This window comes from Pogona vitticeps, chromosome 2 (assembly GCF_051106095.1).
Source record: "Pogona vitticeps strain Pit_001003342236 chromosome 2, PviZW2.1, whole genome shotgun sequence".
Lineage (NCBI taxonomy): Eukaryota > Metazoa > Chordata > Lepidosauria > Squamata > Agamidae > Pogona > Pogona vitticeps.
Genome location: NC_135784.1, coordinates 159,562,656 through 159,579,011, shown reverse-complemented (window position 1 = coordinate 159,579,011; position 16,356 = coordinate 159,562,656). Strand labels below are relative to the sequence as shown.

The following is a 16,356-nucleotide window of genomic DNA, read 5'->3' as shown; positions in this document are numbered from 1 at the left end:
AGTATGGCTTAATAAGAAGCTGACAGCATATACCAAGATCCAGGCCTATGGAGCCTGTGTCCTCAGTACACTCCTGTACTGCAGTGAGTCCTGGACCCTTTATGCATGGCAGAAAAGGAAGCTGAACACATTCCATATGTGTTGTCTCATTTTTAGTATCAGCTGGCGGGACAAAGTTCCAAATAATGTAGTCCTGGAATGAGCTGGAATGTTTAGCATGTATATATTACTGAAACAGTGACGTCTCCATTGGGCATGTTGTGAGAATGGCTGATGGTCAGATTCTAAAAAATCTCCTGTATGGAGAATTAGTGCAGAGAAAGCGCCCCAGAGGGAGACCACAGCTGCGATACAAGAACATCTGCAAGCGGGATCTGAAGGCCTTAGGAATGGACCTCAACAGATCGGAAACTTCGACATCTGAGCATTCAGCCTGCATTCATGGCCTCTCCCAATTTGAAGAGACACTTGTCCAGCAGGCCAAGGCAAAGAGGCAGTCACAAAAGCAGCAAAATCAGGGAGCTGGACAGGGGACAGATTGTCTTCAGTGTGGAAGGGATTGTCACTCTCAAATTGGCCTTCTCAACCACACCAGACGTTGTTCCAAGAGCACATTACCATAGTCTCTCGAGAATGAAGGATACCTACACATCAAGTAACCTGCTAATTTCCACTGGGGCACTAATTAAAAGGTCTCACATGGATTGCTATTGGGGCAGGTCTGTAGCGTAGTGGTACGGTAGCTGATCTGTAGGTACCTGTTCTGGTTTAATTGCTGATAATGCCTGGCAGTGCCCGATCTAAAACCTTGGAAGGCTACTGCCAATCACTGTAGAGTAGGTGGTACTAGAATAGATGGAATAATGATCTGAGTCAGTACAAGAAGTTTCCTGTGTTCACTGTTTTCAAACATCAGTCTTGTAAACATCCCTCGCAAAGACATCAGTGGAAAAAAGATGACCAGGGTAAAGATGGATCTGTCCGTAAACCTACAGTAGAAAAAGATGGCAGAATGCACACAGGTAGAAACACAGCCAAACAAAACACCACATGTCAGACTTTATTGTGAACAAGCTGCTAGAAAAAGAAAAATAGATTCCCACATTCCTCCCAGCAGAACAAATGCAACATTTATATTAGTTTCCAGTCTTCTGCAGTTTTGCAGAAATACCAGAGTAAGAACAGCATAGAAAGAGGAAACACAGTAAAGAATATTATAATATCCCTCTATACAACAAATTGTAAAGGCATTCGTAGCTGACAGTTAGAAATAACTAATGCCTTCTTAATACAGTACTGTACTAGCTTCTGCTCAGATCACAGTTCAGTATTTCCCAGAGGATGTTTCCCATCCAACAGCAGCTTATGGTCTAAACCCAAGTTGGTGCCTCACTCCAAAATTTGCTTTGACAATGAACGGCCAGACCTTCCAATTCTGTTCTCTGGAGAGATAACAGGCTTGTACCAGGCACAGAGGCAGTTTGTTGACCTCTTTTCCAAGAGTTTGTATAACAGTGCTTGTTGTTCAGCTTAGGCTGCAAAGTGTGGAATTCTCAAGTCTTGGCATTAGTAGTGGGAAAACATCATCTGTTCAATTTGTGCATCACACACTACTCTCAAAGGCACAGGAGCTGGTTTAGAAAGAGGTAGTAGGCTAGCTTTGCTCCTGTGATCCTAGTGAGCTCTGAGAAAACAGGAAATTGAAATACAGAACACAAGAAGAACCTGAGCACTTCTATTCTTTTTCCTCTCCGGGGTTCCACATTATCTGCTTGGCACTATGCAATTAGGCCTACTTAACTTCAGACAGAACTTCGAAACATTAGTTTTCTGGACTACGTTCCCCCATAATAAACATTATGAAAACTCCCATATTCTGGAAGTTGTATTGTTGTTGTTGTTGTTTACCCAAGCTATGAATTTTGAAAGCAACAGATATAGCATACCTGAACAGGATTAGCATAATTTTGCAACAGACTGTGCAGGCAGAGAAAGCAACAGGATTAGGAAAACCATCACCAGCTTCCAAACAAACAGATGTGTGTCTCCTTTCTCAAGTGCATTACATCTTACCGTGGAACAGATTTTTAATATATGCATATCCTGTTTCCTGGTTAAAATGTGGAATAACTTTTTGTCAAGAGTCCAAGGATGGGGATAAAACAGTATATTTTACCTGGGCTTAAAGATTCAGATAGCTTATCCTTATCATGGATGAAACAAAATGTATATCATCCTTGGAGATACTTAGGAAATATATTTTGCTATATCTTAATACCATAAGCGTGTGGGAGACCAAATCTCTAGCAAGATTTCCTGGAGCACATCAGAAGCAGTAACACAGCAGAACAAACAATATTCTGAATGCTGATTTGCTGGCTCAGTCTCTTCTTTAAGAGAGAACAGAATAAGTACGTTCCTAGCCAAAGTAAGGCTAATAGTTTCCATGACAGAGAGACAGGTGCTCTTCTGTGTGATGTGCTCTCTCAAGAACTCTTAGTTCCAGACTCCTTTGCACAGGCAGAACAAACAAGGCGCCTTAGGAGTCAGGGGCATTGATCCCAAGGACACTGGGAGGCTGTACTTACGACAGGATTCACAGACCCAAAATAAGTTTAATGCCTAGTGTTCTCTCTGTTTCCCTCACACACATCAATCGGGGCTATAAATAAAAATTAGAAAGCCAGAAATGAAAGAAATTAAACAAAGGTAGTTAAATGAAAGAAATTTGACAAGAAGAATTACATGTTATCAGTCACTCCTCAAAACAAGTTATGGAGTCTTGCTGAGGCAACACATTAAGGAAGAAGAGGTAGAATGAAAATAATTTCAGTAGCAAGAGATTGTGTCCGAGGCAAATGATGGTACAAAGAAGTGGCAGGACATCATGCAATCGAATGCTGCCAAAAGCTAGAGAAACAAATCCCCCTCACCCTCTCCATGTTCACTAGATTTGCAAAAAGCAGCAGTCCCCCATCCAATTCTCCACACACACCCCAAAGATAAAGGCTTGTGCCTAAAACATGACACTTAGTGTGCATAGTATTGCAGATTCATTTGCACAGTACCAGTGACTATGCCACAATCTCACGTTTCAGCTAAATTTCAGACTTTTGACTATAGGGCAAGAACAGTTCTAGCTGCCTAGGCACTTTAAAGGGATGCCCCAACTTGTGGCCCTGGCTTAACTTGTCCCCCTCACCCACTCCATGTGGGATCAACAAAGCCAGGACAATCTTATTTCCCTTCTCTCATAGTGCTACTTACTTGCTGTGCCAAGGGGAACCCTATCCCACTGCTCGCAGACTTCCTGACCTGCTGGGGGACAGGTTAAAAAAACAACGCATACTTTTTCAAATATACCTGTTTTCCCACTACCAGTAGCACGTGTGTGCATACTTGCTGCCCCCACCAAAATAAAAATATAACAACAGTTGTCCTTCAAAAAGAGATTAGTGCAATGCTCTCTACATGGGGCTGCCCTTGTTACAGAAAATCCAGCAGGTCCAAAACATGGCAGCCAGGCTGATTTAATGAGTAAGTAAATTTGACCATCCTGTATGACCCCAATACTGGCTCGCCTGCACTGGTTCCCTGTCAGTTTCCATGCCCAATTCAAGGTGTTGGTTTTGACCTACATGGCCCTGAACAGTTTGGCACCTTGATACTTGTCATGACATCACCTCTAAAAAAAGAACTACCCATTTCACTCATATCTCCCAGGCTTTGCTACTAAGGGTTGTCACACTGAGAGGTGAGAAGGATGTCAATGAGGAATCAGGCCTTCTCAGTGAGGGCCCCATCCCTATAGAATAAACTTCCCTTGGAAGTGTGCAAGGTCATTTTATCATGTAGACCACCTGCAGTAGTGTTAGTAAATGAATAAATAAAATACCTTTGTGATGGGGTTGAGGAGACAGGAAGGGACTCTTTCCGTTATTCAGTAAACACTTGAGAACACTGCACAGACAGAACATTTTGAAAGGGTGGGAACTGAGCAAGATCAATAAACTTCCCACCATAGCCAGCAAGGGAAAGAACACATACAAGAAAAGCTGGAGATGTTACACAAATTGGGTTGGAGGAAAAACAAAGTCAACAGTGATCATTGTGGACATTTGCATATTTAACTACTGCATCATGTGCATCTCAAGAAAAGCAGGCACAGCTATGCCAAAATAAATGTCAAATACAGAGGTGGGCCAGAAAGTTTTTTCCTCCATGTCTCTACATTTGATCCTCACACTCTGGCATGTTTTGCAAGAAAACTGCATGCAAGCTGATAGGGCAAAGAGTCCATCTGTACTCTGGTCATTTGACCAAGCTGTGATTTGGTTCTTTGTCAATGTCTGACAGTTCCTTGTTTTTGGTGGGAAACAACAAGACAGAAGGTTCTTTGAGTACAAACTGTACGTTATTAACAAAACTTGGTGATTTCTCACCAACAACCACCTCAATAGGGTCAACATGTTCAACACCAACAGGAAGATCTGTCCATAACAAGGGCAATGTTTCTTCATAATTATTTTTCTTTAACGGAAGGTTTGTCCGAATCGCTCCTGGTCTGTTGGCTTTCTCAAACAGCCACTCCTCACTGCACATATCATCCCACAGCAGGGATGATGAGACCAATCTCCTTTGGGTGGCTTCTTGTTCAGCTGAACTGGTCCTGGTCAGATCACTTTCTTCCAAGGACCCCGTCCTTGAGGGCGCACTAAGATTGTCCATGCTTCTGGTCCTAGTCATTCTATGATCAGTTTTCTTTCTTCCCCTTTTATCACTGTTTCTTTGCGTTCCCCACTTCACAGCTCAATCCTTCCTTCTGGGATATCTTAAACACGCTCGCTTCTCCTTCTATCTCCTGCCATTCCTCTTCTAACACTCCTACCTTTCTCATCTCCCCTGATTTTCCTCCCTCCTCCTGCCATAACACTGCCTTTATAAAGATGCAATGGCAACATTATGATCTGGTAGAAAGCAGCAACAAGTGTGGGGGTGTGTGTCCCACAATTAAAAAACAAACAAACAAACAAAAAACAAACATAAAACTTTCAGCAGGGAAAAAGTGAAACTAAAGGAACATCATGTGATGGATCCTAGTTCTTGTTCACACTGTAGTTCACAACAGTGGTACCGAGCTTCACAACTTGGGACCAGATAGAGAAATGATCATTGGCTTCTAAAAAGGTTTGGCTGCACACCAAGATGGTTATCACAACTTTTTCAGGTGTCTCTCCCAGATGAGGTGCTGTGGGCAGTGGCTAGGATGAAAACTTTTCTGAGATAGTGTCCCACCTGTGGTGTGTTCTTCTGAGGGGGACTCATCTGGTACCCCATAAGCATTTTTTTAAAAACCAGGTGACAAGTGTTTCATCACCTCAGGCTTTTAAAAAAAAAGTAGTCCAGCATTCCAGTTCATTTGATCCTATGATTTATAACACACATGTCATCATTTTAATGACATTGCTTTAACTGAACCAGTCACCCTAAAAAGAAATTCAATTAGAATCAAATAGATATTATTTAAAAACAAAAACCAACTGAAAGTGGGTAACGAGAAGGGCACAGAAAGTAGCAAATGTTCAAGACAGTACAAAGAATTGTCCCTGATAAAAGCAGATTCCAACATGGAAAATCACTGATGCTTTGAGTAGCGTCCCAAACTATATGGCACGCTGTTCTAGGAAATTCCAACTGAGCCCTGCCTTTCCTAACCCCATGGGGGCCCTGCTTTGGTATAGCTCTCCTCCATTATTATCCCCATGTATGGTCAATCTTCCTTTTCTCCCAGGCTCATTCATATGTTTAGGCATGGGGACCTCCTTGCCCTTCTCTGTCTCTCATTAGTACTTTTCAGCCAAATACACTCCATTCGGAGCAGTGTTTCTCAAACAGACCTTCAAGACTTTCCTGATCACTGGATAAACTGGGGGCCCCACAAAGAAACACCAAGGGCTCCTCATATGTAACAGTTGTGGAAATCCTTCCTTCTGCCCAGTCTTCCAAAAAGCAGCCGTCCCCTATTGGGGGGGGGGGGGGGCTTCCAGATGGGCTGTACTACAAACCCCTCATCCCTCCCTATCTGCATGGTGACCAACTGCGCTGCCCAGGGGATGATGGCAATTGGAGTCCAACTTCTCTGGGAGCACCGGGGGGGGGGTTGGTGGGAAAGCTGTTTGAAGGTGCTCAAGAGTCATGCCCTCATTCACATCAAAAGGGAAGGAATAACTGGTTATAAAAGGTGGCTAAGGGGCTTCTCAAAATCATGAGAGCTCAGATATGTGGTAGTAAAAGCACCTCTATGCATTTAGAGTCTAAGATAGAAGCACAAGGGTAATGCGACTTTCAGAAAGGAGAGCTCCAATGGTTCTCTTACTGTTACGGCTGCAGCCTTGCAGTGAGAGAACCACTAGCTATCCAACAGTTTGAGCGCAATAACCTTGCCTTGTAGTTAATTTGGCAAGATTAAAGCAAGTCAGCATTCAAAGCCCATCGGAAGTGCAGGGTGTTGTAATGACAAGGATGACACTCCCCGAAACCATGAGGAATCTGCGCATTAAAAGTTTGGATGCCTCAGCTCAGCGGCAGCCAAAAATCCATAAAAAGTCGCAATGCTCTAAAACGTGTCCGATAAATAAATGTATGTACATTTGTCTACTAGAAAGAAGCTCTGGAGCCCACTTAAAAAAAGGCATCAGTCTCACTATTTCCAAGCAGCCCGTCTTCCTTTATGGAGACAGGAGAAGCATCTATATTCCCTTGCTCTGAGCCCACCACCAGCCCGAAAAGAAAACAAAAGCTAAGGAATGTTTACAACCCGGAACCTAACAGTGAGTGAGGAAGCGCACACAGAGGATTTCAGCACCTCATCTGGAAGCACAAGGATATGGCCCTGCAAAAGGAAGAAGGTGAAAAGCAGCCCAAACCCAGGCTCCTTGTTTTCTTCAGCTCACCAGGTGCTATCAATCTTCTTTTGTCTCACCCACACAGACATGCACCCGATGCCAAGCACTGTTGAGCACTCCCAAGATATTCCAGATCGGCTGCACTGTGTCGGGCTGCTGGTTGTAGCTGGTGTCCACAGCTTTGCAAACAATGTCCATCTCCCTGGTACCCTCGGGGATGCACACATTCAGCTCCCACAGCTGCCACGCCCACGCTCGGCTTGGCGACTGCTCCTCTCCGGGGAGAAGTTGGGCCTCGTGCCAGCTCTTCCCACCATCCAGTGAAACATCTACACGGATGACCTTTCGCCCACCTCCGCTCCAAGCGTAGCCTTTGACAGTGAGTTCCCCAGGTTCAACACAGGCTTCAGGCCATGGCTCGGTGATGGCCGACTGGACAGGCATGTCTTGGATGGCTGGAGCCTTGGAAAAGTCCACCGTCTCCCATGTCACAGCAGGGGAGAAACCTTTATAATCCTTTTGTTGCCAGTGACTCGGGCTTTCCTCTGGACGCACCGTGATGCTGGCCAGCCATTTAACATTACGAGCACCGACGACACCAGGCACAATTGCCCGAAGAGGGAAGCCGTGGTCTTGGGGCAGCTCCTCCCCATTCATCTCATAAGCCAAGAGGACATCCCCTTCTGGGTTCATGGCATTCTTAAATGGGATTGAGGCCCCGTAGACTGTTCCGCTTTGGTCCCGGTCCAGCCCCTCAAACCAGACATGCCCTCCATCGCTTTGCTTGTAGCCAGCCTGCAACAGAACGTCACGCAGCCGGGCACCCCCCCAGCGGGCATTGCTAATTGCACCAATGCCCCAGCCTAGCCTGTTAGTATTCTGGACAGCATTCATCTCTGCCCGGCGATTGCCAGCGCACTGCAAGGTGGCGGTCACTTCGTGCTTGGGAAAATTCTTCTTCAACTCTTCCAGAGACAGAGAGAGGATCTGTCCAAAGGGTCCTTGGACAGACAGGGCATAGGCTGTGGGGTCCACAGTTGGCACGGGGAGATGGTTGCGTTTGAAGAAGAGCTCGTTTGGAGTCAGGTAGTTTTCGGCAATCAGCTCTGAAGGTGGCTCCGCATTAAAAGGCTTCAGGGAGTTGACTCGAAGGGCAGGGTGGCGGGGTGGATCTTGGGCATAAGGGTCCCCCGGGTTTGGCTGTGGTGGCTCTTCGGGGCTCAGCACCCCCACTTTGTACCCATGAAGGAGCTCCAGCACATGCTCCTGGTTATGCATGGCATAGAGGGCCCAAAAGGGTTCCAAAGCACCCCCTGCCGCAAGAAGGATCTTGCTTTTCCCCCCAGGGTGCAGCTCTATGAAATCTGTGACATCAAACACATCACTGCCATACGTCACCCACACCCGATTGGCCTCGTCATGATGGCGAGCCACCTCCTGCCGGGTATAGACAGGAAATGGGAGGCTGGGTGTAGACTCTATGGGCTCTGCCTTGGCTGCCTGTAAGGAAAAGACAGGGGGGGAAAAAACCAACAAGTGAAAAAACAACAACAACACTGGAATCACTCTCCCTTGATAACAGGGTTCCATCCAAGTTTGATGGATGCAACTGAGTGAGCAGAAGGAGACTCTCAAGGCACTTTTGCCCTACAGCATCCTCTCCAGCTTCCTTATAAGTGCTGTACAGAGGCAAGGGCCCCTCCACTGACTGGGGTAGGGCTGCAGTGGAGAGAAAAAGGGATCCCTAGAAATGGGGCAGGAATACCTTCTGTGAAGGGAGCACCACTCATGAAAGGTGGGGTCCCATTTTTCAGGGATCCCCTCTTCTCCCCCTGCACTACAGCCTACTCTAATTCAGCAGGGTTTCCCCTCCAGCCTTTTTTTGGGGAGGGTTGCGTGCTTGAATGGACTGCCATGGGGAGGGCAGAACCACAAACGCTGCTCCCACCCGTCCCGTTGCACTTTGATCAAACCTGGATCCAACCCATTATGCTCCGTTTGCTTCAATAAGCAACCTAAAAAACTTGTATGAAAATTTTAGAAAGTTTTATTTTTAGACAAGAATCCAAACACATTCCCCCCTCAACCCTTTCTTTGCTGGCAGCCTAGCACAGTCCCCAGGTACTCCACTCACCCTCTGGCGGTGATTTCCATACGCCCAGATCGTGCCTAAGCCCAGTCCAGCCCCTGCTGTTGCCGCCGCCGCCGCCATGAACTGCCTGTGTCTTCTGCCACCACCAGCATGGTTCCAGGTGCCATGGAAGTGGCAGGGGGTCCAGACCAAGAAGGCTGGAGGCAACGTCCTCCAGGCCATGGCTTTCAGCCTGTAACAAAAAGCATTGTCTTAAGGAGGATGCCTTTGCAATTATTTCCTTACCACCTCTTAAGGAGAGGTCTTTACGATGGTAAAACGTCGTCACCACCCCAAGGAGAGAACATTGATTAAATCATGATTTCTTGAAGACAAGATGATGTGAGGCCCACTATCTTCTTGTTGTTATGCGCTTCTGACTTATGACAACCCTATAAATTATTGACCTCCAAAAGGTCCTATCACTAACATAGGTGACTTTTAAACATAGTTAAAACTAATTAGGAATTTGATACATCAAATGGATCTTACTGATACCTGTTAAACATGATGCCAAAATAGAGTATTTGAGTTCCTTGCAGAGCTTTAAAAAGTTAGTTGAGAGATCCTGAGAGCTGTCCTTAAAAGTAAGGCTCTGGGTAGTGTCTGATGCCTGAATCTCTGAACAAGGCGGGGGTTTCTGCCCACTGTCCTCACGCCCTGCCTGTGGACCTTTTTTTGGGGGGGGGGTGGCTTTGTGCGGTCACAGCTGGAAGCAGGAGGCCAAACAAGATCACCCTTTGGCTGATCCAGTGAGGCTGTTTGACATCTTTAAGGCCCAAGGGTCTCGAATATGAAATCATTAATATCCTCCCAACTTTTAAAATACTGTATATTTACTAGATATAGCAGAAAGTTGTTAATCTAGAAAAGTGACTTTTCCAAGCTATGCTTTTCATCCTCATGTTCTCCGGTGGAAGTGAGGACAGCTGAACTATTTTCAAACTGGTCGAGTTCTATATTGCAGGCGAGTTCTTCCTGAATCTGCGGTATGTGTGGTGGATTTCTACAAAGAGCAGGAAAGAAACACACCCAAAGAAGCCAGCAAGAAATGTCACCATGTTCTTTTAAACATACTATAATGCATCAGGGGAAAAAACCCTTGCAGGTTGCATGCTATGTCAGGAGGGGAGAAAAGGGAGGAGACCATGAATTACATCAGATACAGCTGTAATTCCAGCTTCCAAACAACTTGATTTAATAAGTCCCTCTCTTACCTTCAGAGCATCCTTGCCGCACCCAGCCGTTGTGGCAGGCAGGCAGCCCAAGGCAAAGTAATTTGTTGTGTTCCTTGACAGGTATTCCAAGCATGTGCAGGTGGGTTTTTTTAAATGTAGTTCACAATGTGCTGCAATTCTGAAGCTCTTTCAAGAACACACTGACTATGAATTTAGAATAAACTGAATTTCTAGACTTCTAAGTTTTAGAAATACAGGCTCACAATTTCTCCTAACGGCTTAGAACTAGATGGTGGTTCTCATGTGATAAAACAACAGCAGCCCACTCACCTCCTTGATGGGCTTCACCAGTGGTGAGGAATCTCTGCTCCACTCCACTCCCAAGTATTTGAGGATACAACTTCCATTGTACCTTAGAATTTAACATGCTGGGTAGGGGTGTTGGGAGTTGAAGCGTAAAACACCTGAAGAGTCCAAAGTCCCTCATCCTTGCTCTTCATTGTCCTCAAATGCAATAATTCTAGACACTGCAACACACACTTATTTCTCATTATCTTCTCCCTCCCCTCCCCTCGACGGGATTTCCAAACTCAAAACACAGCAGGCACAACTCCTACAAGATAAGCAAGATCATGGGAAAGGTAATCCTCCTCCTCCTTTACAATTTGCATAGTTTTTATGGGCATATGCCTAAACTCTGGACTTAATGTGCAGGATTCGAGGCACTGCTGGAACCACAGGCATTTGACTTTGACTCAGCTCAGCTGCTGATTAGTCATTAACTCCTGCCTTCACTCAAGGTGAGACAGAGAGAACATACCCCTAATAAAAGGGGTCTCCCCAACTGAGTGCACCCTTAGACAGAAGCCAAGGGAAAGGAGGAACTTGGAGATAAGATTAGAGTTTGTGTACAATGGGGCAAGGAGCCAAGACAAATACTCTTTAGGAAAGTTCAGCAGAGTTTTCCTGGCTTCCTTGTTACTTAGCACTGTGGCAATACCAACAGCAGGGACCGACGAGCGCTGCTACAATCAGCTCCAAGTGGGGGTTGAAACTGTTCACGTGGATACAGGATACAGAGAGAGGCTGGAATGACAAGGAGGTTGCAAGGAACTCAAAGAGAAGTGCCATGTTCTTTAATTACTTTGGATTATTCCTGCCTTTAAAATCTCTTTTTAACTCAAAGACTGGATATCGCAGTAACACGAGCACAACTGGTCTAAGGGAGATAACCCTTTTGAACCTACTCAGCTTCTTAGGGGCCAATATGGTAACAACATGGAGAAGTAAATCTACCAAGCCAGAAGCGACCTGAAGGCAGATAACCTATCATGTCCTCTCATAACCTAAGAAAATGTAGGAACTCCCCATAGCTTGTAGCTTGCCTATATTAACATATGCTCTCACCCCTTCTTATCTTTACCAAAAGGAGAACCTAGAGGTTACTAAATTAACCAGTACAGCAGTTCTTCTGCTAAACAACTGCTCCTTGAAATTACTTTGCACATCAGAACCTTCTGCATTTGCCAAAGCACACTAGTCAGAAACATATGCAGTGCCCTTGGTCATGATTTTGGAAGGCGAGATTCATGAACTTAACTAGCAAGCTGAAGATCAAGATTCTGCTTTCTTGCAAAGATCATACATAATGCAGATAAGTCACATTTTTTCATACCAGCATGTTCTCTGAAGGGTGTAGAGGCCATTCCTGCTGGGTCTGGACATCAGCATTTTCAGAACCTAGATATAACAGAGTGAATCAGAGAAGACATGCACTAAACAACCCATCCCAGACTTGTGCTTCTGGAAAAGATGTCCTCCCTCTCTGGGGTGGTCACAGAAGGCTATGAGGGGGGGAGGCAATATATTGTAGGGGAACTCCACACACAGTACCTAATCAGCATCCATAGCCTCTGTTGTGCTGCCATATTTTTGTGGTGCTGTAGCAGCACACACACACACAGAGTCATTTTCACTTGAAAACAAGACAGGTGGTAAGCATGCACTAAGTTTTTAGGCTGAATCATGTTTCTGAGTGGTTTTAGGGGGCACAGATTTGCTTCCAACCAAGGTGTGTTGGGATTGGAGAGGCATCTGTTGCCACTCTCACCCCCAGATCCAGAGACAGGCTTTCTGCCAGGAAAATAAGGACAGTTATTTACCTAGGATGGCACTTTACATCATCCTAAAGCCAGAACCCTGCGCAGCCAACAGCCCACCTGCACATGTTGGGGGTGGGGGTGGGATTGGCAGTATCGTACAAAATAACCTAGTTCTGTTTTGCACAAGCCCGACCAAAAACATTATTTATTTATTTATTTATTTATTTTATTTCTATCCCGCCTATCTGATCATATTAGACCACTCTAGGCGGCTTACAGTAAAAACAACAATGTAATTTTAAGACTTTACAGCAGAAACGTAAATAATAAAAAAGAATAAAGAACAGAATAAGAAAAAAGATCGTCAAGGGTTTTCTGTTGGGCTTATTTCTCATTTGTACAACGGCAAGTTAACAATAATGGGAGCTTCATGGGTTGAGTCTTCTACTCTGCCCATGCCCAAGAGGACACTGACCTTTCTTTCCAGGCAATAGCTTACAGAAGGTTGCAAGAGCTACAGGAAGGAACACAGATATTCAGAGGCGTTTGTATGTAAGTTACTATAAAAGCCGATCTGGCAGTTTAACTGCCACAAATGATGCCACAATCATTCCATAAACAGGGAGATTGAAGGGTTGATTGATCAAGCTGGTCTCTTATCCTAGGGAGGGGAGAGTGTTCTTGGGGCACCAAGGTCCGTTTAGAGATCTCAGGGTCAGTGGTAGACCTGAAGAAAACAACCCTGAAGTCCAGGATTAGGTGCTCTAACTCTAATGTTTAAGGCCAGCTCTATTAACATACCTTTGAGCATATGCACATTTAATGCATATGCAGGTGCATTTTACAATACGGACTGCTTGTCAGTATTACAGAAATTCCCCTAACAGCAGTTAGTGATGATTACAATTTGTGTTACAGAACAGGAAAGGAGCAGCCTAAGTGTACTCAGAGTCATAGGAGGAAATGGGGGTGCTGCTCGCTCAAGCAGGTGTGCAGCTACTTAAGTGAGGAATGAGGGCAGGAGAAACCGAAGCGCAGCTGTTTTGGCAGTTGTTAAAAAGACAGACACATTTCTAATAATAATCTTAGAATCTCAGAGTTCAAAGGGACTGTGGAAGGGATCTTTGAATGTAGCTCCTGTTAAGGAAGCACAGTGGGGGATTGAGCTCCTGATGTCTAATCCACTGAGCTATCTAAGAGTTCTGGGTTGTGATCCTGGCATGATGTGGGTTATAAGTCTGGTCATTGTAGCTCTGAAGCATGGGTTATTCCCTTCCTGTTAACGAGAAAGGAAGGATTTGAGAGATAACTCACTGGGCCCAAACAGAGAGCTTTTCTGGCCAAACCTAGTCCAATCTATTAGCCAGCACGATTTTAAGGAGGATTTACTGAAACACCAACTGGAGAATATTTACAGTGAAATCCAGGATCAGCCAGGAGTCTATTCCCAGAAAGCTTTCCAAGGGAGTAAAGGGACTGAGTAGATGTGATACTGACACAGCAAAGCAAGCAAAATGTATGAATGAGCAAAAAAAGAAGGAAGAGGATTCCTTCCCCTGGTTGTTGTGGTTTTTTTGGGCTCTTTGGCCGTGTTCTGAAGGTTGTTCTTCCTGACGTTTCACCAGTCTCTGTGGCCGGCATCTTCAGAGGACTGGAGTAGGAACTCTGTCCATGCTCTGTTGCTGTTTGTTGGATAGCTGAGTATTTATAGCTGTGGGAACAGCTTTTGTCTTTTTTCAGGAGATAGGGTGATCAGCATGTTTTGTTGTGATCACCCTATCTCCTGAAAAAAGACAAAAGCTGTTCCCACAGCTATAAATACTCAGCTATCCAACTATGAGGTGGTATATAAGTCAAAACAACATCAATATTTATTTATTTATTTAACTTATATGCCACCCACTCTGGTCTCTGGTCGGCTTACAACAACATATTTTCTTTTTTGACCTGCCAGTTCCTGTTTTTATAAGTTAATCACCATTCAACATATTACTTGCTGGCAATATCTAAGACCTGTTCAGCAACATATCTTTGTGCATCCAAAATGTAAAGGTGGTTTTTCAGGAATTTAATTTCACATCCTTGGAGCAGGTGATGCCCAATCCACCAAGATGGCCAGATAGACTCTAGCTAAATATTGGTTACTCTTTAAAAATAAAATACAAGTACAGGTACTGTATATGTAAGCTCAAGAACTGCTCACTCAGTTGACTTATTTAAAAACTCTATAATTATTAACACAGAGTATGCCAAGTGTGAGGAATATTTGTTAGCTCCAAAGGAAGGATTCCTCCAGGAAAAACATCTGTGGTGCCACATACCAGCTGTGCCAGAGTCCAAAGAGAACCTGTCTCAGCTGCTGATCAGAGATAAAAGTTTCTCTACTCCTGAGAAAAGGAGATGGACCGTGGAGAAGAAACCGGCAGGCCAGATGGGGAATGCCAGAACTTGTAGCTGGCCCAATGGGCCAGAGGTTTCCTAGGCTTATAGTTAAAAGATTACAACTGGCTCTCATTCTGGGTTTGTCTGCTTATCTTGGCAAGGCCTTAATGTACCAAAAAACACACCTCTTCTTAAAGCAGGGTTTGGGGAATATGGGTCTTCCAGACCACAGGCAGAGGGAACCGCCACAAGTTGCTCCATCCTGTCTTAATATTCATTGCTCTTCTCTATTGGTTCTGAATCTCTTCTTAAACATGGGCCTTACCTACAGCTAAACTGTTGGGTCCCCACCTTATCTCTTAAAGGAGGAAGTTTCATGGATAGTTCGTCCCCAGCTGTGAAACGGAAGCAAAGGGAGAAACAGATCCAGTAACCACAAAGTTAACAAGGTGCTGCCTTGCTAACCTGGACACCTTTTGGAGCCACACCAAATCTTCTTTTGAAGATAACCCTTGCAATTGAGGAGGGGGGGGGACCCACAACTTCAAGAAGTGTCACACGCACTAGGGCCCAGATTTATGACAGAGGAGGCGGCTGAGGAAATCCGTTCCGGCGGCCCTTTGCAGCCCAGTCTTGAACCTGTCTACTCGGAAGTAAACAGCCCTTCCAAATAAACAGCTACCTGGACACCGTTTGGAGCCGCCCGAGCAGGAGCAGGGCCCAGGCCAAGGCCGGCGGTGCGACGAGCCAGCCGCCGTCCAGAGCAAGACGCTGTCCACGATTTTGGGGAAGAGACCCACTAAGAGCCATCTTTCCTGCTGCGGGGGAACGTTGAGATCCAATCCACCCACGTGCAACGGGAAAGCTTGCCCACCGCCCAAACGGATTCCTTAAACCAACCTTCCTCCCAATTAGCCCAATATTCCTTCTGGGTTTTCCCCAGGAGCTTTAGAAAACATACCCCCTCCTGCTCAAGAGCCACCAGAGCCGGGCTCAGCCCAAGGTCGTACGGCCTCTCTTCTTCTGCCACCGCCACCCCCCCACCCCCACCTACCTCCTGACCCACCCCTGGGTGCCCGCTCGCCCGTCTCCCCCCGCGTCCCCCCCCCACAACCTTGGAGTCCGTCCAATCAATCCTTCAAGGAAAAGATCCGTCCGGGTGACGCAACCGCTGCCGCCGCGCTCTCGCTTTTGGGAAGCTGGAGCAGTGGGGGGGGGGGGGAGAGAGGCGGTGGCTTTGAAAAGGGAAAGACCGCGTTCGCTGCCAACAAGGCGAGAGATTTAAAGGGCCAGAGCCCCAAATAGCTACCGTCGAGCCGAGGGGAGTTTCCGACGCGTCCGCAGCCTCTCTCAACAGTAGTTCTTGCTGCTGTTGCTGTGGGAGACCTCGCTGGCTCCAGCCCGGGATGACCCCGCCAGAGGACGCCTTTCAGATGCTCCCGTGGCGCGGAGTTCCTGGTGCGCAGGTGCTGCTGCCACTTTGGTTCCGCCCCCGCTCCGGGCAAATCCTGCGTGGGTCCTTGTGTCGAGTCCTTGCCCCGACCGTGGCCTCCCGTTACCCCTGGCTTTCCCAGCCGGAGGGAGACCCAAAAGTGGGGCCGCCGCCGCCGCCTCCTCCTCCTTCCCCGCCGCCGAAAATTAAGACAGACAACGTGTTT

At 46.1% G+C, this 16,356-nt stretch overlaps 1 protein-coding gene across 4 annotated transcripts; it reads right to left on the bottom strand.

Annotated features, from left to right (window-relative positions):
- Positions 1 to 1,041: 1,041 nt before the first annotated feature.
- On the bottom strand, positions 1,042 to 16,135 carry SUOX (sulfite oxidase). Of its 4 annotated transcripts, none has more exons than XM_020782777.3 (4): positions 16,008 to 16,135; positions 11,890 to 11,954; positions 9,040 to 9,229; positions 1,042 to 8,405 (listed from the first exon to the last, which is right to left on the bottom strand). In XM_020782777.3, the coding sequence occupies exons 2-4, from the start codon at positions 11,943 to 11,945 to the stop codon at positions 6,963 to 6,965; spliced, it is 1,689 nt and encodes a 562-aa protein (XP_020638436.3). In that variant the 5' UTR covers positions 11,946 to 11,954; positions 16,008 to 16,135; the 3' UTR covers positions 1,042 to 6,962. The 4 variants fall into 4 exon arrangements, with proteins under 4 accessions (XP_020638436.3, XP_072847082.2, XP_020638450.3 ...); XM_072990981.2 differs by lacking the exon at positions 16,008 to 16,135 and adding an exon at positions 15,813 to 15,919; XM_020782791.3 differs by lacking the exon at positions 16,008 to 16,135 and adding an exon at positions 15,660 to 15,716.
- Positions 16,136 to 16,356: the final 221 nt, after the last annotated feature.

What these genes read in the sequence shown, in the direction of transcription:
- SUOX (XM_020782777.3), bottom strand. Translation starts at nt 11,945, where the DNA reads ATGCTGATGTCCAGACCCAGCAGGAATGGCCTCTACACCCTTCAGAGA. An exon ending in ACCCTTCAGAGAACATGCTG is followed by an intron (nt 9,230 to 11,889) that starts GTATGAAAAAAT and finishes TTTTTGTTACAG; the next exon opens with GCTGAAAGCCATGGCCTGGA. An exon ending in ATGGAAATCACCGCCAGAGG is followed by an intron (nt 8,406 to 9,039) that starts GTGAGTGGAGTA and finishes TTTTCCTTACAG; the next exon opens with GCAGCCAAGGCAGAGCCCAT.